The sequence below is a fragment of the Charadrius vociferus genome, unplaced genomic scaffold (assembly GCF_000708025.1).
Source record: "Charadrius vociferus isolate BGI_N301 unplaced genomic scaffold, ASM70802v2 scaffold323, whole genome shotgun sequence".
Lineage (NCBI taxonomy): Eukaryota > Metazoa > Chordata > Aves > Charadriiformes > Charadriidae > Charadrius > Charadrius vociferus.
Window position 1 is genome coordinate 1,238,694 of NW_009647692.1, and position 25,262 is coordinate 1,263,955.

A 25,262-nucleotide genomic window follows, 5' to 3' on the forward strand; every position below is an offset into this window, starting at 1 on the left:
AAAAGAAGAGGAGGGGGTTGGATTTTTTTCCCCACATGCTCCTCAAGGAAGGCTATGAACTTAGGACTCTTTCAAAATCTGACAATTCAGTTTCAAAGGGAGACGGTGGCACGTGCTTTGGTCCTTTCCTTCCGCGGTCTACCAGCCATTATAGGGGAAATTCTAACCACTTTGGGGTGAGTGTGGGCCCTTTCCAATATTGTTGGTAAATACCCTCTGAAACCAAACATAAAGTTGGATAAGTAATCTGACGAAGGAAGGAGGTGAATATGTTAAAGTAGGAAATTAACTGTCATTAACAAGCATGCAAGCTTAATTGCATCATTTCCTAGTAACTAGAAAAGCAGAACAGCACACTGTTACTCTCCCATCAGAGGTTTGACAGCCCCCAGGAAGGCAAAATAAAGGACAGAAATGATCAGTTAGCAAATTCTGAGCGGCATAAATGTTCTTAACAGCGGCAAATACTCACTCAGCAGACTTCCAGAAATGCCCTGGGTGGGAGAGCCGACGATTCAATTTTGGCAGTTTTTCAAGCATATCCATGAGGACAGTGAAGCTAGGTCTCTCACTGAGATCAAATGACCAGCACGCTGAGAGAATCTCCTGCAAAGGATATTTGTGGCTCATTACCTCCACTCAGTTCACAGGTCAACTGTGCAGACCAAGGAACCGACTGAGCACTGTGATTTGTGTGAGCCGGGTCAGAGATACTGTTTAACAGAGGCTTTGGACATTCTTATAATCAAACAGTATCCTGCATACTGCTGGATGTCCACTTCTGTATGACAGTTACAGGCAGAGGCTTAGTATCTAACCTGGTGTCCCATTCTAATCTGTTCTCCCTCCTGCCCTTTATCTTTAGAGTTATGAGTAAAATAAATCTCCTCTTTAAGCAGCTCCCTCTTTTCCTGATAAATAGCTATATGGAAGGATTCCTGCAACTGAGGTACTTACATTGACTTCTTTCCCCAAACTAACAGTTGCAAGGACTTGTTTCACTCCTTCACCACTTCCAATCTGCCAGATGAGTGCTTCTGCAGGCTGGTTCTTGAAAGGCCATTCTCTTGCTTGGAGCTCATACCACACAGTCCTGCAACATCAAGAGACAAATCAAGCCTTTGCCTGCTCTTAAGAGAAAGATACAAAACCCTGACACTGTTCCAATTTCTTCAGATAAGTTCTGGAAGGTGTATTAGGCTGTGCAGCAAATTCCTCCCACCCCACACACCTCCTGCCCATGATTTTTCCAGTAGCTGAGAAAAATCTTACCCAAAGGCATAGATATCTGCAGCTTTGGAGAAAGGCAGCTTGTCTTCGTCTTTCCCAGGGGCCATCTCACGAACAATTTCAGGGGCCAGGTAGCATAACCAGTCATGAGGCAGCTTCAATTCATTCTCCCTCCTGAGTTCAAAAGAAAGAACTGGTACTGAAATGATACTGCTTCAACCAAGCAGCAGCACATGGACCATATCTGTGCTTCACCTAATGCCTTGACTTTATTTACTCAAATGTTTTCACTGACATTTGCTTTCTAATTTTCTTGCCGTATTGAAAAATACACGTGATAGCCTGACTCTCCAGCTCATTCTTGGGCTTAAATTTTTCTTTGTTCTGTGTTCTGAGTCTTACTCCATACATAACTTCCTAGCAATGTGCTATGGGAACTGTAGAAAGAACTCTGTTAAAAAAAAAAAAAACAAACCAAAAAACCAAAGAAAAAGTGCGTATTCCAAAAATGTGTATGTACTGAAGCAATCAACACTCCTCACTTGTACTGCATAACGCATCAAAATGCTTCCCTATTTGACCATTATTTATCATTCTAGAAGTGGACCAAGCATTGAAACCGCCACTTACCTTCCTTCCTGAACCACACCCGAAATTCCAAATAATCCAAAGTCAGTGATCACAACCTTCCCGTTGTCATAGAAAACATTCTTGGATTTCAGATCCTTATGTACAATGCCCTTTGCATGAAGATACCCCATGCCCTGGGAAATATATGCAGAGATGTAAACCTTTTTTTTTATTATTTACAAGCCTCTAAGCCTGGGTACGCTCTGCTTTCTAATACACATTTACTCTCACTACTCCAGCATAAATGATTAATAGTAAATGGAGACACAACAGCTGTCTGACTTCTGCAGGAAGGGTACAAGGGAAGTCTGCAAGGGAGCAGATCTTAAGTTTCGTGCTCAACCTCTGAATTGTTTTTCATCCTCTGCATAGTAGGGCTGCTGGAAGGGTACTCTTAGTAGTCTGTATGTGTGAGAACAATGAACAACTGACACGACTTTGCTCACTAAATTCACAGGATATTTCTGCCAGAAAAGAAAACAGCAGCTTTAGAAATGCTTCTTCAGTTGAGAAACATTGAAAGCAAGCACAGAAAACGCTATGCAAATGTGGGAGAAAATGTCATCTACTTGAGAATGCATTAACTTAGCTGCAGTTACCAATAAAGAGACCGGGAAGGAAAGCTGTCCTGCATACCTCTCTTCATTGCTCCCTTTAGCTAAATTCTCCCTCCCCAGCCCCTCACTGACAAGCAAAAGCTCTGTTTCTCTCCTTATAGGCCCTTAGCTTACTGCCCACTAAATTAGCACTTTTTTTCAGCCAACTTTGAGTACCTCCTGCTGCAACACCCTGTTGGGCTACTGACACTTACAGAACCTCTCCCGCTGTGCAGTCTCTAAGCTCTTGCTAAGGCACTGCCCAGAAAGCAGATGTCTCCGTTAGCATAATGTACCCTTACCTTAATGATCTCCTGTGCTATCTGCCTGGTTTTGTTAATATCCAGGGATATCTTGGGGTCCCTTACAAACGAGTGAAGCGTCCTTCCTTTGCAGAAGCTACAGGAAAGAGGAACAACAATCCTTAGAAAGGTTTTTAAAATATTGGAGCGAAATAAGAATGTAATACTGGATGTTCAGTTGGTTTTCTTATCATGTTGACAGAATCTCAGCCCTCTTCTACTGCTGAGAAATGACATTCTGAAGAACTTTAAGGACCCAAATGATTTACATCTGTGTGGGGGTGCACATGTACCTATTGTTAAAGCATGCTCAAGGATCTGCAACGAATGCTCTTTTCTTCAGAGGGCCAGTTGTTACAGTGCTGCGCTGACATCTGAAGTCCAGTTTTCAAAACCTGAGCACCAGCTGCTGCGGCTGGTGCTACTGGTCACTTAAGCAGGAAACTTCTTTTGGAACTGGCAATTAGAAATGACTGAGTGCCTCTGTGCCAGACTATGAGAACGGCATGCCCTTGGCCTTACTTAAATTCAGCCTGCACAGAAACATCCCAAAAAGCTGTTATTTAGGGACTAAATGATCCTCATCCCAACTAAATACTGAAAACAGAAGAGAGGAGAAAAATATTAAACATTTTTGCCTAATCAGCAAGGGTCCCTAAGAGAAACAGAAAGGAAGAGATAACTGTTGCGTTACCAGCCTCACACATTGGTTTATTGTCGCTTTGCTGAATTGGAATCATCTGGAAGTAGACAGCAGAGGAACAGCCTGTTCCAGACTCTTTTCTCCTGCTTTTTGATTTTTATTATTTAAGACTTCAAAAATAAAAAGAAAATTGTCAAAAAATATTGTATGTTCCCTAAAAGGAGGCAACCCTAGTATCCAAAACTGAGCAACAGAGACTACATTCATCTCTGCCACCTCCTGATGCAGTGAGAGATGTATTTTTCATATACAAAAAATAAATATTATCTATCTATACTATATGTATACATTAAAAATAATACTAAGATGCTATATGCTTACCTGGTAATGATTGCTAAATGAGGAGGGTTCATGCATGCTCCCATGAAAAGTACCACGTTCTCATGCCGGGTCTGTCTGTAGTTCATCACCTCCTTTTTAAAGAGCTTGAGATGATCCTGATTGTTCCCATCTATCTCCAACAGCCTGATGGCCACTTCCCCATGCCACTTGCCCTTGTAAACTTTCCCCCATCGTCCTTGGCCAATAGGATCCCCCAGTTCAATCTGTTCAAAGGGAATGTCCCATTCTTGCAGGTAGACACTAGTCTGGCTAGGTTTGCGATAAATCATCCCTTGCAAGTGTGGCCGTCTGTTTGGCAAATCTTCCACCTCATCCTCATCATCTTCAGGTTCTGATTTATTAGTCTCTGGTTCTTCCACCTGTTCACAAAAAAAGAGACAGGAAATATATGCTGAGAGTCCCATCTGAGGGGCAGAAGCAGCATACCAAAGCAGCAAAGGGGGTGGGATGTATGCATTTGACTACAGCTCTAGAAATACAACTCACAGGACAAAGTCATCTCAGAAGCCTACAAAAAAGCATACATCTTCCGCCTCCCAGTGCATGCAGGTGAAGACAAGAACGGCTTTATCCTGTATAGAGTCAAATTTGTAGAACCAGCACTAACATTTAGGCACTCAGCATCTCTCAGGATTTGGCCTCCAGCGTGGGGCAAAATGCTAGAGACCATTCTAAAAGGAAGGGTCAAGAACCTCTTTGTTCTTCAAATAAATGTGGTGGCAGTTTTTTTTGAGATTACTAAAATTCTCCTGTTAGAAGCGCTCCAAAAATCAACAAACTTGATCCAGAATCCAGTAATTTCTGCTGATATCATTGATTCTATCTCTATTGGTTTACTCATCCCTACAGAAACCCATTTCAGTGTTCATACTACAAGCTGAACACATGCTTAGGCACTACCAAAATCACAGACTCTTGTGAACAGGTATGGAAAGGCGTTCCTATGCAAAAGATAAGCCCATGCTTACACTTGCAGGATTTACCATGAGCTACTCTGACCACTGGTAGCTCCTACACATACATTACTTGCAGATTTGAGGTCTGCAGAGCATTTAGACCTCGTAACTCCAGCAGCAGGCCTGCAGCTCTTGTAATGTAAAACTGGCTGCGCGAAACCGAGTGAGCCAGAAGTCTGAAATATCATCGTAGACCAATTAGAAAAAGTTAAGTATTGTAACGAGTATTTGATTGCTTCACTCTAGCTACAGAAACCATGAATTTTCAGTTGAGATCTTTGCAGCAGCAACAGTTCAGTGGAACTGCAGTAAGGCACAGCTAGTCTACGCTCGATTCCGGGGGCACAACTTTTTCACAGCACTTTCAACATGGCACTTCTGATTGTACAAAAGAAAACCTACCTCTGCTTCACATTCAACTCCATCTGTGTCTGGCTGTTGATCAGCACTAACAAGAGAAGACAGATTTAGAGTGAAAATAATGTTTGCATGTCCACCTGAGTTAGAAAAGTGAGCTGCTACATATGCCATTAGTGGAACGGAGCAGCAAATCAAGAACAGACCTTGATAGCATTATAATAGGTCAGGGAAAAATGCAATTACTGCTCCACTTAACAGATAAGGACTTTCTAACCTTACCTTAGCAAATGAGGGACAGAGACTTTGAAGTGATTTTCAATGATTAAGTGGTAGGAATTGATTTGGTGGAGGCATGGCTACATTATTACAATGTGTGCCAGTAATGGTGGCTCCGATTCCTACTACTGAAACACTGACAGTGGAGAAGTAATTATGAGTGCTGGCAATGCAGGCTAAAATCTTTCGCATGCCCTACAATTCAGATCCTTAAAAAGAGGTTTGCTTGCAGCTAAGCATGCCATGCTCTTTTAATTGTAGAACTCTAACTTCTATTTCAGCAGAGCTTTCTGATCTCAGGAATGCACACATAGCCATAACTAGATATTAAAGGCATGGACTTCTTACTGTCCCATTTAAAGTAAGTATCACCTTCAGCTTTATAAAACTGAGAATACCAGTATCACCCTTGCTGACCAAAATTATCCTGTGAGTTCTCAGACAAGCGCTAACATAGTGCTTTCAGACTGATCTGAAGATTATCAGGTAAACACTACGAAATAATAGAATTTAAAACCATTACTTACTTAGTGTCCACAGCTGTTTCTGGAGGCTGTGCTATTTGTGCAGGACTGGGAATTTCTGGGAAAGTAGAAACATTTATGAAACATATTTTACACTTCAATCTCTTTTAGAGTGGAAGTTTTAACATTGCAATAGTGATTATTTGCTTCTTATTCAGGAATTATAAACTAAACTCAACCACAGACAATATGATTTAATACTTCTGTTCACTTAAAACTATGCTGATCTTTCCTAGTACTCACATGCCTGTGTATTGACCGAGCCCATTCACTACTTATCTGTAATGTCTTTCAAGGTCACTCCTTGTCTGTGAACTGCTCACACACCCTCAAGTTGCCTTGGACAATCAGAAATACTTAAATCCTCACAGATCTAGGACATTTGAATTCATCTATACTGCAGGTTTTGTAATCCAAATGCACCCAGTCTGTCCAGTGTCACCAGTGCACAGGAAGTTCAGCTTGGGGTGCAAATCCTTCCAAGATTCAGAGTAATTACTCTGTACCTGGCATCCTACATCATCAATTCTCACTTTGGAAACAAACAAGCTCTTTCTAAGGGTTCATGAACAGCTGACTGAGAAAAATTTGTACAGACGAATCCACACACGAATAGTGTTGTACCATGGTTAATTCCATAGCGAGGGCCGCAGTTCATACACGTGAGCTCAGCGTTCCTGAACTGACAGTGTCCATTTATACCAGCTAGGTATATAAACCTAAAAGCGAGCCTTTTTACAGAAAGTACATGGCTGTGTATGGAATCCCACAGCAGAAAGCTACTGTTTTACAACTGAATATTCAAAGTTTCACCTTAGTACATAAATCACATCACTACCTCATATTAGGAGAGACAGGCCTGAGTTATATACTGAGATAAGAGAAAGTTTGAATTGTTTTAGATAATTTTTTTTAAGTGGGATTATTGTTCTTGGGCAGCATGCAGAAGTTTACAAACAAGTTACTTTTTGGCAGCAGAAGCTGGTTAGTAGATTTAAAACAATCAACTCACCTGGGAAGATAAATTGTTGTCTATGCTGAATGTAGTAGGCAGCTTTTTTTTTAAATGTTTGTTGGTTTTTTTTAAAAAAAAAAAGGCAAAAAAATTACCAGGAGAAAAAATAAACACAAACAAGTTAGAGGATCATCAGTAAGTGCCCCATATGCATTCAATGAATTAGCCCCAACTCAGTGTTGGGAAACAGATTAGTAGATTATCAGCCTGCTTGAGGGGGTGAATTTCAGCACATGCATTTCTGCAAGACTACGACAGATGATACTTATCAAATGAAAGCTATGTCCCCAATAAGCAAACAGTCTGGTGGGAAAACAACACATTCAGACTTGAAGTGGCATAAGCAAATTTAGAGAACCCAGGAATGCTAAAAGGCAGGCCCATGTAAAGGCTTGTGCTTCGATGCTCTCTCATGTCTTCAGCTTTTCAGAGGTGCACCCAGAGAAGCTGAAACTCATGAGTCATCTGCAAGCGTATTTTTTTTATTTCAGTGAATCTGAGCAGTATGTCCTAATACGAAGTAGTTGCAGTCAAATTCTTGTGCTATACTGGCTCTGCCTCTGCTCCTTTTGAGCAGGCTAAAATAGCAACTTTCACTCACAGATCAAAAGCTTGATGCAAAATACAGCAATGTTGAAGGCTGGATGCAGCACCTATTGAGCAGCATGTGACTTCATTTCTAGATGAAAGGAATTAAATTTATTCTCGCTATGTTAATCTTTGCCCTTGTCAAAGATTCTTGCCTCTATTGACTTTGGTAAAGACTGCACATTTGGGTTCTTAATCTGTAAAGTATGTAGGGTAAATTCTTCTCTACCATACGTGTATGTCAGTGGTTTAAAAATGAGTGTTGATTGTTGCTTATCTTTTGGGAGGGACTTGGTAAAGTAATTCATTCTGGTTCTCATTTTTACGTTTTGCCCTAGCAATCAACTTGCTCACGATTTAAAGCCACTGGTGACCAAACACAGAAGGCAGCATGCATTTTACAATACAACGAGGAAAGGGAGAGGAAAGAATATAAATTCATTTTAGTGCTTTTCAAAAAAGAGAAAATAGAAAGACCAAGTCACTTAAGAAAGGTGCCAACATTCCTCAGTAATCTGTCTCCGGCAAAGATATCTTAAAAATTTTGAGAACAGGCCATTTTTCTTTTAACAAAGAACAAGATACACCTTCACACCTTGCTTAAGACACAACCATGTATTCAGAAACCTGCAACTACCTAGGAAGACGTGGTCAGCCTCTGCTTGCATAGCGGCCTTTCTGATCTCAGCAGAGGTCTCCTGAAAAAAGATAAGCTTACCTGGGAAGTTAAATCGTCCATCCCTCTGGCCCATAGGAGATGGGTTTGGGGGAGGTGTAGCACTGGGAGGGTTGGAAGACTGGAAAGGTGCTGGAGAAGATGGTGTGGATGAGGTTGTAGATGAAGGATTACTGCTAGAGTCCAGATGATTTATTGCTGGTGGATGCTCCTGCAAAGCAAGAAAAGTCACTCATGAGAAAACAAAGAGAAAGAAAGAATTTCCCCCAGTAGTTACTGAACAACAGAGAAAGGAAAGCTGTCCCTAGCCTTGATCATAGCATAGCTTTTCTAAGTGCGTAGGCAGCTGGAACCGTGCACAGCCTATGTTTCACACGGACAAAATGTCACGTATCAAAGTCTCTTTGCAAAGTGAAAGCTCAAGGTGCCAGTCTTGCTCCAACCAGCAAGGTACTGCCGCCACCTCTCCTTACCGTAGCGACTCAGTGACTTACACACACAAGACTCGTGTACCTTTTTAGTTAGTGCTTTGGGAAGAGTTCCAAATTGTGGTTCTGTTGGTCTGTCTACTGGATTATTGATATCGGAAGGGACAGACTCTGTTCTTCTTATTTTTGTTACTGAAAAACAGGTTGGAGAAGGGAGAGAAAAGCTTTGATCAGACTTTTTATTCTTGTGATACCATCAATTACATTGAAATGCTAAGAACTGGTAGAAAATTACTTACTGGGAAGGAAAGATATTCTACAAGCAGGTGCCTCCTTAGTACATTTGTTGTGACATTTTAATCTGAAAGAGAAACATTACATGTTAAATAGCAACTTGTTCTTTCCCAGAAAGAGGGAGCCTAGCCTTAATTTGTAATTCTTATGCTAATCTCAGAGGGAGTTCTGGAATGCTCCAGGCCCCAGAGCAGCATGCATTCATATGAAGAATCCTATTATGTGTGTCATTAGGCTACTGAAAGCCACATACATATCTTAGCATCTGATTTATTTTTAATATGGTTACCCTCACTGACTCTCATCCTAAAACAGACAAGCACTAAAATCTCAGCACTCTGGACTAACAACCCAGACAAAAAAGCAAAAACTAAAATCCTTGCGGTTATTTGGGTATTCAGCTCCCACTGCAAGATTTGCCTGTGATCAGGTGGGAAGCCTGTGGGAGGGAAATAAACTCGGTTCAGCTACACGTCAGGCTGCCAACCTAAGCATAAGTTGTGCCAAAGCATCCCTTTGCCAGTTCAGAAGCTGGCTGAAAAAATGATGCCACCGCTAAGAGACCATCACATCATGAGATACTTGTCACTGGCAAACTTTAATGAATCAAATGCAAAGTTCTTCTGAAAATGATCATCACTGTGTCCTCACCTGCAGTACTTACACTTCACCCCGAACATCATGCTTTTCTGACAGACTTGGCAAATCTGAGATAACCAAGACTTTGTAGAGAACCTAAGTCAAGACAAGGGGGGAAAAACGATGTTAACTGGTGTCTGAAGGAAAATTAACATTTGCAGGTAGTTATGGACAGGCTATATACTCCTTTAGCCCTTTCTGAAAAGGGCAAGTGGTCTTGTGGAAAAGCCTTCTCACTTTTCTGATCAAAAGCAACTCAAAGAAGGCTGGCACCAATTCTGCTGGCCTGTTGCTAGTTCTCCACTCTTGGAACAGCGTTGAGAGGTGCACAGAGGTGTCTCTGACAAGGAGACAGGGTGTACATCTACACATATCTCTAGAATGTCCTGAAAGCTGCAGCTCAGCAATTACAGATATGAAGCCTCACACAAAGATATCAAGGTGACAGAATATCACTTCTTTTCATAAAAAACCCTCACACTGGAATCGAGCTTCACCCCATGAAACAAGCAAGCACTCTGAGAGGGAGCAGTGAGCACACGCTCCAAGTGCAGATGCAGCCCACGAGCATGTGCTGGTGTCACTGGTGTCCCTCCTCGGGCCAGCAGGACGTGTCACGTGATGCTGGTTATATTCACCTGAACATCTTTGTAGAACTGGGACGCAGTTTATGGTGGGTGGTGGTGGCGGGAGTGTCATCCCTTTTACCAAAAAATTGGATAGGTTGGTTTGGCATTAGAACTGGCTAGCCCAGTTTGGGTTTGGATTTGGGAAGGGAGGATGCAGGAAGTTATATGGGAAGAAAAGAAAAATATATGCTCTTTCCATGCAGGGAGGAAGAAGCAGCTTCTCTTTCATTTGTAGCAGTGCAAGTGTTTTAGAAAAGGCATCGTTACACATTTGGCATGTTTGGTCCTATCACCCCATACACAACATTGCTGCTGCTGGTATGCTAGTCACTATGGAACCATGACTCACTTGGCTTTGTAAAAAGGATTTCAAGGGCTGGACACACCAGTGATGTATTAAAAAGAAATTAAGCTGAAATACATAGTTAAGGATGAACTAGGCAAATGAGTCACCTGACCAAACTTCAAACCTGTCTTAGAGTCGCCACTGCTACAAACGCACAGAACAGGACGCTGTCCTGCTCTGACCCCTCACTTTTGTTTCCTTTCTGGCTCCCGCAGCACGTGTTGCGTACCTGTGTGTTACAGCCAAGCCAAAGTCTCTTCGTACCGTTTGAGGGGATCCTTGGGAGAGTTCTGATGGAGAACAAAAAGATGTTTAGGGAAGCATTAGTCACAAGCCGGGCTTACCAGTCTAGACAGAAACGAAGCAATGACTGTGACAGATAAGGACTAGCAGCCATGACACTGTTAGTAGCACAGCTGAGATTGGTTTGCCTTCTGCTGTAAAGCTACAGGTAATCTTTTATTTGCTTTCATATGGAGGCAACATAAGGTAAGATTGGGTGGTGGAGTTACAATTCTTCCTTCTTTTTGTTAAATCATTATGTTTTACATTTAGGGATTACAGAAGTCCATCTGATTAGGCCTAGGCCATCCTTAAAACAGTGGAAAGTCAGACTTTACTCCCAATTGGTTTACCACGAATACCATCACCCAGTTGTCAGGCAGCGTCAGTAGACTTCAGAATATTCTTTTACGCTGAAAATTATCATCTCCATTTTATAGACAGGGCCAGTGTGACCCAGAAGAATAAAAAATGTGTGAGAGATCACTGAGCTAGCTGGTAAGTGCAGAAAGGGAGACCTAGACTTCAAAATGCCAGCCCAGTGCTCCAACGCTTACACCACATAACTTCCTAAAAGCTCTCCAATACTGACATTCTGGCATATTTCCCAAAGTGAATCTATAGCCATATTGCAAGTCTGGAGAAAACTCAAATCTGCAGGCATGAACACAGCTTCAAGGCTGGACACTGCCAATGCCTGCAAACAGCCAGTCTCCTTCTTTGACCCTAGATGGCACCAGATTCTTTTTTATCATTATTCCAGTGAACTTTTAAAGGCATCTGTGGTCTTCGGCGCTGGAATGACTAGTTGCTTTTCCAAGGAATATTGCGGATCTACTGTGATTATGCAAATGCAGTCATCTGAATTAATCATAATACAACAGTTAAGATGGCTGTTAACAGCAGTTAAGATGGCTAAATCCTTACTGAAGAGTCCTAAGGAATATAACAAATTTTGAAGATGAACAGGACTTAAAAGACCCTACAGTATAGATTTTAAAACAGACAATATGCATAGAAGCACCAAAATTCTTCATTTTTCTTTGAATTTATTCTAATGCCTTTTTTATTTACTGCCTAAAATCTATCACTCTCCACAGAGAAATGCTCAGATTTCTGTTTGCGTTTTATTTTACAATTTTCTTTCTATGCTTTTTCATTTCTGAAAGTAATTCCTGGGATTTTTGTTTTAAAGGGCATTAGATACATATGTGGTGCTATAATGTCCTTATTTGGACTTTTATACTTTACAAAAAGGTGACACAGTTTCCAAGATGCCCATATTTCCCTACATTAGCTTCCAAGGTCACAGGTTGCATATATGAGACAGACACATGTAGTCACACCAGGATACACATCCTGATCCCCCACAACACCCTACTCTCTCTCTAAATTGGAGAGAGATGGATTTGATGGGTGGACTGTTTGGTAGATGGAGAATTGGTTGGATGGTTGCATCCAGAAGGTAGTGGTCAACGGCTCAATGTCCAGACAGAGACCAGTGATAAGGGGTGTCCCTCAGTGGTCTGTACTGGGATCAGTACTGTTCAATATCTTCATCAGTGAAACAGACAGTGGGATTGAGCACACCCTCAGCGGGTTTGCAGACAATACCAAGCTGAGTGGTCCAGTTGGCACACCTAAGGGACGAGATACCATCCAGAGGGACCTGGACAAGCTCAAGAAGCGGGCCTGTGTCAACCTCATGAGTTTCAACAAGGCCAAGTGCAGGGTCCTGCACCTGGGTTGGGGCAACCCCTGGTATCAATACAGCCTGGGGGATGAAGGGATGGAGATCAGCCCTGCCAAGAAGGACTTGGTGGTACTGGCAGGTGAAAAGCTGGACATGAGCCAACAAAGTGCACTTGCAGCGCAGAAAGCCTACTGCATCCTGGGCTGCATCCCCAGCAGTATGGCCAGCAGGGTGAGGGAGGGGATTCTGCCCCTCTGCTCTACTGAGACCCCACCTGGAGTACTGTGTCCAGCTCTGGGGCCCCCAACATAACAAGGACATGGACCTGTTGGAGCGGGGCCAGAGGAGGTCCACAAAAATGATCAGAGGGCTGGAGCCCCTCTGCTGTGAGGACAGGCTAAGAGAGTTGAGGTTGTTCAGCCTGGAGGAGAAGGCTCTGGGGAGACCTTATTGTGGCCTTTCAGTACTTAAGAGGGGGCCTACAGGAAAGATGGGGACAAACTTTTTAGCAGGGCCTGTTGCGATAGGGCATGGGGTAATGGTTTTAAACTAAAAGAGGGCAGATTTAGACTAAATGTAAGGAAGAAATTTTTTACAGTAAGGGTGGTGAAACACTGGCCCAGGTTGCCCAGAGAGGAGGCAGATGCCCCATGCCTGGAAACATTGAAGGTCAGGTTGGACGGGGCTCTGAGCAACCTGGTCTAGTTGAAGATGTCCCTGCTCACGGCAGCGGGGTTGGACTAGATGGCCTTTAAAGGTCCCTTCAACCCAAACTATTCTATGATTCTATGATAGCTAATACACTAAATGACAAGGATATGTTACTGGATAAAAATACAAGTCCTAGTCCTGTAAGCCCTTAAACATGTGAATAGACTCATCAACATCAGAGAAAGCATTCCACAATTAAGCACGTGCTGAAGTGTTTCTCAGAAGGTTGCATTCAACTGTCTAATTTCATTACAGAGACACTTGGCAATGAATATCCAAAGATACTAAATGGTTAGGTATGAAGTTATTTCCAGTACCAAGAGGCACCAGTAACACCTGTCTGAAGACACAGACAAACAGTCCCAAACCTCCTGCTTTATTCCTTTAAACATCAGTATTCATCTTCCTTGCTTTTGTCTTTGGAAGAAATACCAGATACAAAAAAGACTATGTAAACATCCTGCAGTTCTCCAGTAGGCCAAGCTCCTGTTAAAGTTAACAGAAACTCTGGGATAGAACGGCCTAAGTGAGGATCTCCAGAGGTTGCACAGGGATGATCAACAGATAGTTGACAAGGACAGGTTCTCTCTCAGCAATGAAATGAAGACAGCCCTGTAAAAATCTCTTACCAAACCTAGAGAGAAAAAAAAAGAAAATATTTCTTTTAGACATTCGTATTCATGTGACAGGATACACACTTTAATAGAGCAGAAACTCTTTCCTGCAGCGTTTGATGTCAGGTTTACAAACATCTCTGGTTTTGCGCAGGCTCCTGAAGTCACTGCAGAGCCAATATTTTCCTGCCTACAAATGGTAGTCTTTGCTGGGTAGAGCTCCAGCTCCAGTCTGTGAGTGAACTGTACAAGACTGCACCTGAATTTTGGCTTGCAGACGAGAAGCGCTAATAAGGCTGCACAACTCAGTCAGCTGGCAGGCTCCGTGGAAGTGCCTGAATCACAGAAGTGCTACACAGCAGACCCAGGTTCTTACCACTGAATTTCAAAACAAAGCTGTGCATTGGCCATAGATGCTTACTTGCTGCATTTAGAGGTTTAGAAATTTGCAGGTTTTAGTATATACTTCATATGCACTCACAGTGCAGAAGAATACTGTACTGCTTACAAGGCTACGCATTTATAATGAACTCTGTCATGTCAATCAGCAGGCAATACAGTACTGCAGCATCAAAAGCACAGCCCTTTGCTGTTAAAGCTCACACCCAAAATCTCAACTCCATTCTGAGCTGGGCTAGTTTCCCTTATACAAAAATGTAATTTTGGCAAAAAGGTCCTGAATAGAACAGGCTCTAGAACTGGAGCACTGAATGCCCTTTGGTATGAACACAGCCCATCAGTGCCTGCGGGGAAGGAGAAAGTGTTGTACTTACTTTATTGGAGGAACTTCATCTATCCTGTTTCCCAACTGTGATTCATGGGACTTGCTCCTTGTGAGGGTTGGAAAGTTAGGCAGCAGCTGAAAAACCTTTCGGCAAGGGGGAGGAGGAGTCCGTGGTGGCTTCAACTTATGCCGTCTCTTGGCTTGAGGAGTGGTTGGTGGAGTGATGGTGATGCTGTGAGGAGTCCTTGGCGTTAACCTTCCACTGTGTGCGGGGAATGAAAAAGGGTCCAAGAGGTTTTCTGCATAGATAGAAGGTCCATGACTTGAGGCAAGAGAATCTGAAGATGGGATCGTAGATACTGACACAGACCGTGCCTGCTGGCTGTTGCCCTTGGGAAGGTGCAGTGCAGAGGGAGTCCATGTGGGCGCAGAGGAGCAGGGGGCTTCGGTCGTGTTTGTAGAGCTGTTCTCTCGGCGTGCCTCAGAAAGATTCATCAGCACATCATCTTTTAACTCCCCAGCTGTTCACCAACCGCAGCAATGTTAGTGATTGATTAAAAAGAAAAGCCAACGTACATACATATACTACATCATGCTGCTTCAGGCTATAAAGTGGTTCGCTTTCCCCTGCTTTGCACCTAGCCAAAGTGCAAGCCTAGTTTCTCCTCCCCTGACACCCATCTAAAACATCAGCTAAAGTAACCTTTAAAACGAGAATGGCAGTAACTACCCTTCTTTCCTATCTGTAGCTATGCGTATCAAAAGCTAAAATCAGGTCCCATGTTCTAAGATGGGCTGAGTTTTAACAGACTGGGGCCCTATGGAAGAATGTGGATATGCATATCTACATAAAACAGGCACCCCCATCCCACTGCAAGCCTATGTGGATTTAGTGACAATCCGTTTAGACAAATCTGTACATCCAACCCGGCACCCTGTCCGCTTTTAGACTGGTCTTTGGTGAAAAGAGAAAACTATTTTCTATTAGCAAACAGAACTGCTAAATACCACCTAAATTGGAAATAAGGGGCATCTAGGAGCTCCCAATACTCATTTGGCCACTTTTCTCTCTCTCTGGCATGTAACCAGTGCCTGGAACTCACCTGACACCTGGATACTGGGGCACTGCTGTTCAATTACAGGCAGCAGCAGCATCACTCAGCACAGAGTTGCTGTGTTTGTTTAGACTGTATTAGACAGAGCTGCACCAGGGACAGGCAGCTGGACAAAAAGGAACCACCACATCCTGCTGGATCACTAGTGGAGCCCAGCACTGCCTTCTACAATGCCTAGCACTGTAGTTCAGAATGATCCTGTACAGCTTGTAGACCAATTCTGGGTAAGAATGGGGAAAAAAGGTGCAAAGGCCTGCAGGCAGCAAAGCAGGAAGTCACAGTTTATCAGAATAATTTCAAAGCCTTAATTCATCAGGATAATTCTCTGTCTTTATTTTAAGTATGTCCTTAATGACTTGAATCAAGACAAAAAGTCAAAGCTTCAGGGCCTGATATCCTATTGACAGTCAGTGGCTGAAAAGAGATGAAATACTTGGATTTTTAAAAATGTCACTTCTTTATAGTAAGTGAATGCCTTGACTTCTGAACAATGGCTGGTTTTGCGACAGTATGCATGGGAAATACCTGACAGCCCAGGACAAGAAAGATTAGAAAAAAGGAAATATGAAACCGAGCTGTTTGCTGACTTTTCCATTAACTAATCTTTATGATTTGTGAACGGTATGAACTGTCATAATACCAACAGGAAACATCACCTTTCAGTGACAGATTGATAATTGCTACAAAGAAAGATCTGATGCACGTTAGAACCAGTACACTGTGAGAAACACTCTCGTACAAGTAGATTTTACAATGCCTTTGAAAGCAGCCTGGGGAAGGTGACAGGGGAAGACAGTGAAACAGCACTCTAGGAATCTTGAGTTTGACTCATGTTAAATAACTTGGTCAGATCCATTTGCATGCTGAAAACATGCATTTCTAATTACACAATACCTTTCTCTCCATAATTTCAAGGTAAATCAGGGTTCTTTCTAGTCCTCGAATGTGCTATTGGAATTTGGCTAATGATTCTATCAATTCTAGCAGTCAAAGAAAGATATCAGGAGGCAAGTGGTTTTAAAGAGAAGTGAATGAACTGGCACGCTGCAAGCTACGCAGTGATAAAGGGTTGTCAGAGCAATGTTTTTCTCTTCCAAAGCATTGAGCTGAACAATACTCAGGCTTCAGAGCAAAGCAATGCCAAACAGAATTACACCTTCTCTCTGAGCTAGCACTATTTGGGGAGGAGATTACCTACAAGAAATCTGGTTGTGTTCGTTATGTCAAGGATATGCGTACTGAACGATGGAGGATTAACTGGTGCATTAGACACAACTCTGAACAGAGACGGAATAAGGATATAGTCTATTGAGTAGGAGGGGATATTTCTACATAAATTTATTTCCATTTATTTATTTATTTGATATGCTGTCAAAACCAAATTCAATCCACAGCTCTAGATGCATGTGATCACTGCAACTTCACGTAGATCCAAGAGCCATAGCCTGATACTGGTTACAGAATATACCCAAAGACATTCTCAAGAGGTTTTTGCAGATTGTCTCATATGAAAGGCAGCAGGATGGGGGACAGATTGCCAAGAAACTAATTCCATAGAACAACAAGGCAGTCTGTACCTGACTCAGTCACCTTCCGTAAGCAGCTCAGTGCCCCATTGAGCCTGGAGCACTCCTCATCTCTGGCACCACATCTCTTCATTGTTTCTTTCACCTTTGACTCATTCATCTCTAGTAAGGCATCTAAGGTTAGCTCCTCTGGTATTCTCTGCAGAAAAAAAAGATGATACAATTAATTTTTTTTAATATACATGTATAAATAAGACTGTTACTTGTTATTCTGATGTACTTTAAATAGTGCCACTGTCTCACTGCCTGGTCTGACTCACGATTTACCCATTTTGGTAGTGCATCTCTCTCAAGCATCACTGAGTCAGTAGTGACCATGCAGCAGATCTCACCAGTGCTCAACCTCCTCCCTACATCATGAGAGACCAGGTGTATGCTCGATTGTGCTCTGTATTATTAGGATGTTATGGTTGTTCTCTGGTATTTAAGTCAGGATTAGAGGTGATTGAAATATCCTCTCCCCTTGTGGGAAGTTTCCACTCAGTATTTTTGAAAAGCTGCTAATGAAAGCTTAACTTTTTCATTAAAAATAGCAGTGAGAAACAAAACAGGCCTAAAACCTAAACAAAAAGTCAGATAAAGATGTTTGGCTTTTAAGTAGGGAAGTGAAAACAGTAAGGAAAATTTTGTTAAACAAAAATAAATGTTTTGACAAAGAGATAGCGACCTCCTCCTCAAGCAATTTTTCCTTCATTAGAGAATCCATATCTTGCCTAAAAAGATATTTGTGCAGAATTCCTTGTACGTCTTAATATACCAAAGCCCCCAAAGTGGTAAGGTTTAGATCAGGCAGACACAAAAGATACAAGAGATTGGAAAGCATGAAATGATCTGGTATTTCCTGAGACGGAATTGAGCTGTGTTGCCTCTCTCCTCCCCCACTCAAATGTTTCCAGCGTAAGTCTGCAGCAATTGTGGTTAATAAACAAAACCAGGATATTTAGCCCAGATACCCAGGAATTTCCCTGAAAGTTTTGCCTAAACAAACTTCAGTGTTGCCTACTCTCACAATGAGATCACAAGTTTCACAATTTTGCCTCTTTCCTAAAGTTTCAACTCCTGGGATCAAGCTATATAAAAGGGTATCAACTTTTATGTGAAGCAGAAACTCAAAAGTGTCTCTCACTGTGTGGAGAAACAAAAAGCTTGAAATCCTCTAGATTCTTAAACCCCACTTCCAACTATAAACCAAATTTGAACATTGCTGAATGTCCTTTAACAATCACATCTTTCTTAGTCCAGACTCATGCCTTTGAGATCTGATGCATGACTTTTGATTTTTAACCGTGACAGTGCTAGAAACAGCCCCGACCTTTGGAGCTTTGTACGTCCTAACACAAAGAGTAATCACATAGTTTCCATTTTTAGTAACTGTTGCATGGAGCAAATAAAAAGAATACATTAAGAAAGGGCAGAAGTCTAAGAAATGCATCCTGCATCTTCTGTCACATGCCCTGAACCGGATGAAACACAAAAACACAGCTGACTCAAGGAGAGGCCAAGAATTTAAATGAGCAGTAAGCACAAAGCAGGTTCATAGTAGAGCCAGAGTTCAATGACGTTTGGGTAAATTTTCTTGTTCTTCTATAGTAATTATTAGCAGAATAAAAAAAGCACAGATATCCCACCTGACACTGTGTGTTCTTATTCATTTTTCCGCACACCTGCACCACCAAGATGCAGGAGTACGACTGCCCCAAAAGCTTGTTCCTGAATGACTTCCACTTGGGTAAAATGCAGGAGGCACAAAGACTCCAGCGAAAACGCCGTGCAAAATCTGCTCTCCTGCGATTCCTAACCTGATATTACACTCCAAAGGACAAAACCTCCCAGGGATTCAGATAATTTGAAATGAAATTGGAATGGGTTTCCACAACTCAAATATTCCAGCACAAAGCCAGTACAGGTTTGCTCACACAGATTCCCAGTTGAACTGAGTTGATAACAACAGAATTAAACCAAGTCTTTCTTAGAGTCAGTTACTTCCCCAGCACCCCCTGAATTCCTCTCCCTTGCACTCAGCCGGGCAGTTCACAGAAGCATCTTTGTTGAGCAGTATCACACGGGTGGTTCTGCGATGCCGAACGCCAGCCTCTCAGCGACACAAGCAGCTCTAAAAGGGATAGTGACTGAGGGCAAACAGCCATGGGGTGAGTTAAAGCATAGTACAGGAGAAAGTTTTCTACACCACCGCAGGTGCCCCTGTGCTCTGGAGCAGGGACAGTAATGCTTCTCCATCAAGCATAAGGGAAAGCCAATGTCTCTTACAAAAACATTTATCCCATTTCATGCTTTTACATGGTCTTAGAGTAAGCGGGATTACAGCGATGTCATTCTCGAATTATCTTGAAACATTTCCTCACCCCCACCACTCCCCACTAAGAAAACAACCCAGATTACGCAGCCACTGTTTTAAGCAGCAGCGTCATTCCAGATCCCAGTATAAGCTACCAAGTCACGTTACCCAGCATCACCTCACCTCCCTATCCTTCGCATGACACAAATGTAACCACTAACTTATTAGACCTATCAGTAAGTCAATCAGTAAAGTGGAAGAGACTAAGATTTCCAGGAGAAAGCAGAGCTTTTCCACCACAGCCAATTCCACGGCACAGGCTTTAAACAGCCAGCGCAAGCAGCTGAAATGCAGGGCCAGCTGGGACAGGACTGGTCGCAGCACCGTTGGGGATCTGGTTTCCCCCATGCCTGCTCTGTGGCAGGATCCAGAGCGGACAAGCACCACTGACCTGCAGTGTTAACACTCAGGGTAGTGATTGGCACAGGGGGTGCCAAGGCTTGGCAAAAGCACTAGTGAGCCACGATGCCTCATAAAATCAAGTGTGGCATCAAGGTACTGAAAAACGTTCTCCCCGTCCAGTTTAGAGATCACAGGAAAGTCAGTAAAGCAAATCCTGATAAAATAATTAAAAAAAAAAAAAAAAAAAAAAAAAACAAAACACAGAGGCTAGAAGAAAAGGAGGAAATTAGTCTGGTGTGCAAGCGTGCGTTGACCCAAGCAACCAGGATGCAGTCAGGTTCTCTTCTGCCTGTTCTCCTTTTACAAGGAGGGCGAAGTACAGCAGATGCCACTGCACCTTTGAGAAGAGCCTTGTACCTGTACAGTTAGTCCTCAGTGGAGTAAGAAATGGGCTATTAGGCCTTTGGACTGAAAAAACTGAGCATATACTGAATGCGTGCTTCAATTTGTATCAATCAACTGACTATTTCAACTTATCCCAAATTAGCTCTCCTGCTTGTGCTAGCATAGACAAGGCTTAACAGGAGTTCCCATTGCCTACTGTAAGAGGTATGTGGAATGGCATCTGGGCTCAGCTCCTGGTTGTAACAGCACACACACTCACTGCTCCCAAAGCACAACTCAGGCACAAAATTGTCGAGCTCACAACCAGTACAGATGCCTGAGGACGGCAGGGATGGGGTGCGGCAGTACTCACTGAGTGGGCCTGGGTCCCGCGCAGTGGTGCTCCGAGCCCCACAGGCCCTTCTCTCATTCCCTGAGGGGAGCACAACCAAACATTTCCTGGCACAGGGAACTTAGCTGTCATCTTTGTCCCGTGGCAGCTTGACAGTTAAAGTGCAGGACTGCCTGTTCTTGCAAGTCTGATGGTGTTTAGAGCTTTTCTTTTTTAAAGATCAAACCCCTGTAACCAGGAATCCCCAGCTTTCACTTTTAATTTTCAAGCCTTCCTGGTTGCAGAGAAAAACCTTGAAAATATTTTTTTTTAAATTACAAAACATCCCAAACTATTGAGCTTATTAGAAGCGTTAGGGCATTTTTTCTTTTGTCTCATTAATTTGCAGGACACAAACACTATGGAGGTCTTGATCACCCCTAAGCTGACTGGGTTCACTTCCTTAAGCAAGTCTGTGCTCTACAACTCAATGTGTGGCCTGCCATGAAAAGCTGAAATGGTTCACACAAGGCACAACTGAGCAGCAAAGGGCAGCCCCAGCTCTCCACTGTGAACTTTGCTCTGCATCCCTACCACAGTCTCACGCAGACACGCGCCCCGACAAAGGGCTCAGCCTGCTGCTAGCTTGCCCCCTTCCTGGGTCTGCACGTAAAGTCCAATCTACTCTTTTGCTCAATAGTTTAATTTTAGAATGACAGAATAGCAAGTTGTAGGAAAGTATAAGCACAGAAAAGGAGATTATATTTAAACAATCCCAATGACCTTGAGCTGGGAGAGCTCAGACTTTCTGAACCTGCTGCCAGCCCCCATGACACGCGACAAAAGAAATAAGCCTTAAAAGGGGAGGGGAAGGGGGGAGGGAGGGGAAGTAAGAGGCTTTCTTTAAACAGCCACTCATGTGCTGCACATATGTGGTGGCTTAATATAAAACTGGTCAACCTGATCCCTGTAAGATCGGCCTGATATGATTTAGCTCTGTGTTAGCCCCCCCAGCCAATGTGATAATGATCAAGGTCAGAAGTTCAAGATGGCTCTTAAAACAGGTTCAGTTGCTTCGGATGCTCTGGCTCAGCTGTTGAGCTGGGGAGAAGAATGTCCCCTGCAAAGGGCCCTGACAGTGTCCATTTAGCGGAGCATGTGGCGGGCTCCTGCCCCTCGGTGCAAGGGCAATTCTGGGCCCTTGCAAAGAAGGTACTCCCAATCTTCAGCACTGACGGTGAGAACTGTGGGTCCAACACACCTCTCCTTATCTGCTTCCTCATGGGTGCTGTGGCTTCTGAAATAATACAGCTTTAAAAAAAATGCAGCTGAAAGGCTCACATTAGGGCCAAGCTAAGCACCACCTCCCTGGGCACACCTTGTCTTGACTACAGAATGACAAGGGAAGCTGCAAGATATTCAGATACTACTCTAATAATAAGGTCAGATTAAAAAAAAAAAGAAAGAGCAGAAGACAGAACCTGCTTTCAATCTTTCAGCACCTCAAAACTGCCAGCAAAATCTAAAGCCTTACTCACCACACACATTGCTCAGCAGAAGTGATGCTAAAAAGCCCAAACCAGGAAATGATTCCTCTCTACAAGAGGTGAGAGGACTTCTCTACAAAGCCCTCCTGCTTATAGGACATATGGATGGTGTGCTTTGTGGTACTCATGTTTAAAAGAGAGAAAAGTAAACCACAGTGTGTCCGAGAAGCCATACAAGGTTAGTCTCAATTAGTCAGGGTGAAGCGTTCACAGTAGCGTAAGAAGGTCTTTAATCTTGTCTGGTGTCCAACTTAAATCCCTGAAACGTGGCAAAAATGCTGGTATCTAACACAGTAGATGGGTTATTTTTGGTAGTTTCCTCCCTGCAGATAAGCCTACAGAGCTAATGCTGCTGCTAGCACTGCAAAATCAGTCTGACCTGCTCCTCAACCTAGTAGACAGGGCTCTTCCTATAAAGCTGGAGAGTTGTCAAGGCCCCAAATGCCTCCCCCTAAATCAATACGTTCCCTCACCAATCATCCTCCCATAAGGCAGCAGATGCTAGAAGAGAAAGCCCATTACATAAGGTGCTTAAATTCCCACTGATAGCCCTAAGCAAAGCATATACGGATGCTCTTAAGAACATCTTGTGCCTGCTAGTTGTTATTTTGCTCTGGTTTTCTGTTGTCCAGTGAAGAAGGTACTGAAAGAAATGTTGTATTATTAAATTTACGGAAATTTTATGGGCATTCTGGAAAGGCTCTCACATGAAATTTCTAGCTTGCATTAAGCCGTGAGTATACACAGGCTACGGTTTCACAGAACATCTCCCTCTTCACTGTTTCACCTCTCACACAACAGGCAGGGTGGAGAGGAGCCGACACTCAGGACGTTCCCATTCAATTTGCTCTTTGTGGACAGGACAGCTGCTGTCACTACTTTTCCGTTGGAGAACAGAGGTAGCAGTTGCAGCGTTTCACTGCAGATCCTGCAGGGCAGCACGAGCCTGGTGCTGACCTCATGCCACGACCCATTCCCAGTGAACAAGGCTGCAAGGGGCACCTGGACCCCCTAGGCAGGGGAAGGGAACCCTGGTGGTAGTAGAGAATATTTTCCAAGAGCCGTTTACCCTGGAGAGGGGCCTTCAGCTAGAACATGGGATGGAGTTTTAGATCCAGGAAGCCTGCAGGACAGAGTTAATTTGCATACACACAATTAGCACATTCAGGATCTCTGCTATCTAGCAGTCCAGCCAGAGCTTCTGCTGCCAGACCCATGGAAATCCCCAGCAAATGGCCAAAGTCCTCACAGTCTGTTCACACAGATATGCTGACAGAAAAAGATGAGAGGATACAGCTGTGGAAACCCGACAGGCTTAGGCAGATCCGCTACTTCTATTCCCCCAACCAAAGTAAGGATGCTCACATATAAACCCCACACTTTTCCTCCAACAACTGATCAGCACGATTTGCTACAAATTAGATCACAGTCCACGCAAGTATAACCATCTGCCATGGTCTCACTGGATCAACCCTATGTCAATACCTCATCCTTTGCAGACTTTTACAGGGACAGCAGGAGGCTTAACAGACAATTCCCACTCAAGGCACAAACCTTTCCTGCTCCGCTCCCCAGGGTGCCAACTGCTGCCCCTGGCTTGCTCAGGAACCACCTACAAGATATTAGGTCTTCGGCATAAACGCTAAAAGGGGAATAAGACAAGTTTCACAAGCAAACAGGAGTTACTACGAAAAAAACATATACATTGGGAGTCAAATACATTCCCCAAGTGGAACAGCTGTAAACCAGACCCAACCACAGCACTGTTTCATCTGCTCCCACACAGTCTCCCTGGTGGCAAAGTCCTGCTTATAGCCAGCAATCACCAGGGCAGGATTTGCCCCTCCCTGTGCATGACAGTTATCTACTCTAAAAACAGCTTTCCAAACTTGATTGACTGGAACCCCTGCTACATGGTGAGCAGGGCTGGTTCAGACATGCTTCAGAAGATGATAAAGCGATGACTATGTTCTTAAGTTACGTTTTAAGACGGTGACAAGTTACATGTGAGAACAAATATAATAGTGACGTTTCTGGGAAGAACAAGAGTAAAGATAGAGAGGAATTTTTTCTGTCCTAAAGAAAATAAGCCAATAGAGACTTTTTAATCTCTTTTTTTTTTGTAGACATGCCCTAAGCCCAGAACCTCACAAGGAGCTCTGCAAGAGACTTCTTCCATCAGCCTAAGAGCAGAGACAGCGCGCTGTTCACATCCTCCTTCACCCCTCCTCCCCTGTCAATTCTTAACTCCAGCTTTAAACGGGAGCAGGACAATCCAGATCAGTATATTTTTCTAGGTCCATTTTCAGAGCAATTTTTACCCACTGGAGACCACTACATAGCTTAAATCTGTCTTCTGTCTGTATGGTTCCTTGTCCTGCCTTTTCTAGTTCTCAGTTTAAGTATCTCTCTTCCCTGTTTCAATCCACCATATTTAACCATTTACACATAATTTTCAGTATTAAACTACACATACACAACACTAATCAATGTCTACGACTCCTAGCCAAAAACCAGCATTTCCTAGAAAAATACTTTAAAAGAAAGTTACAGAACAATATTAGCCCAGCTCCAAAGCAGAGCCTGCTCCACACTAGCCACCGTTTTCTGTGATAAAAATCTGTCTGGCAACTGATTAGAGGAACAATAACAAAGAAACAGAAATAGCACAAGTTGGGCTGGGGGTTCAAAGTTTCAAAGTTTCCTTACCCCTCAGAATTGTGTACTCACAGGGAGCAAACAGGATCACAAACTCAAAGCTTGCATTCACCACCTACCTCCAAGTCTGCTAGGTCCACACGGAACAGCCCTTTCACTCTACGCAGCACGACCGGCTGACTGTTATCCGTGTTCGCAGGAGTTTTAGCTGTTGCCCAACGCCATAAACAGTGCATTGTTACTACTATAATCTCTTCCAGAACTAAAGGATTTTACAAGCAGTCATTATTCTTGTTTTAAATATAGGTTTTCAAAGAAAGAAAGGAGCCCAGCAATTACAACAGCAAGAGCTTTTGAGCTTCACAATGTCTAGACCAAGTCACTG

At 43.1% G+C, this 25,262-nt stretch overlaps 1 protein-coding gene across 1 annotated transcript; it reads right to left on the reverse strand.

The window, feature by feature from the left end:
- Positions 1-468: 468 nt before the first annotated feature.
- Positions 469-25,262, reverse strand: KSR1 (kinase suppressor of ras 1). The gene is made up of 18 exons (XM_009881449.1): positions 24,997-25,262; positions 17,251-17,398; positions 14,608-15,079; positions 13,850-13,854; positions 10,764-10,824; positions 9,572-9,655; positions 8,926-8,987; positions 8,712-8,818; positions 8,241-8,409; positions 6,932-6,973; positions 5,923-5,977; positions 5,162-5,207; positions 3,783-4,162; positions 2,759-2,855; positions 1,861-1,994; positions 1,273-1,404; positions 958-1,093; positions 469-606 (listed from the first exon to the last, which is right to left on the reverse strand). The coding sequence occupies exons 1-18, from the start codon at positions 25,111-25,113 to the stop codon at positions 469-471; spliced, it is 2,385 nt and encodes a 794-aa protein (XP_009879751.1). The 5' UTR covers positions 25,114-25,262.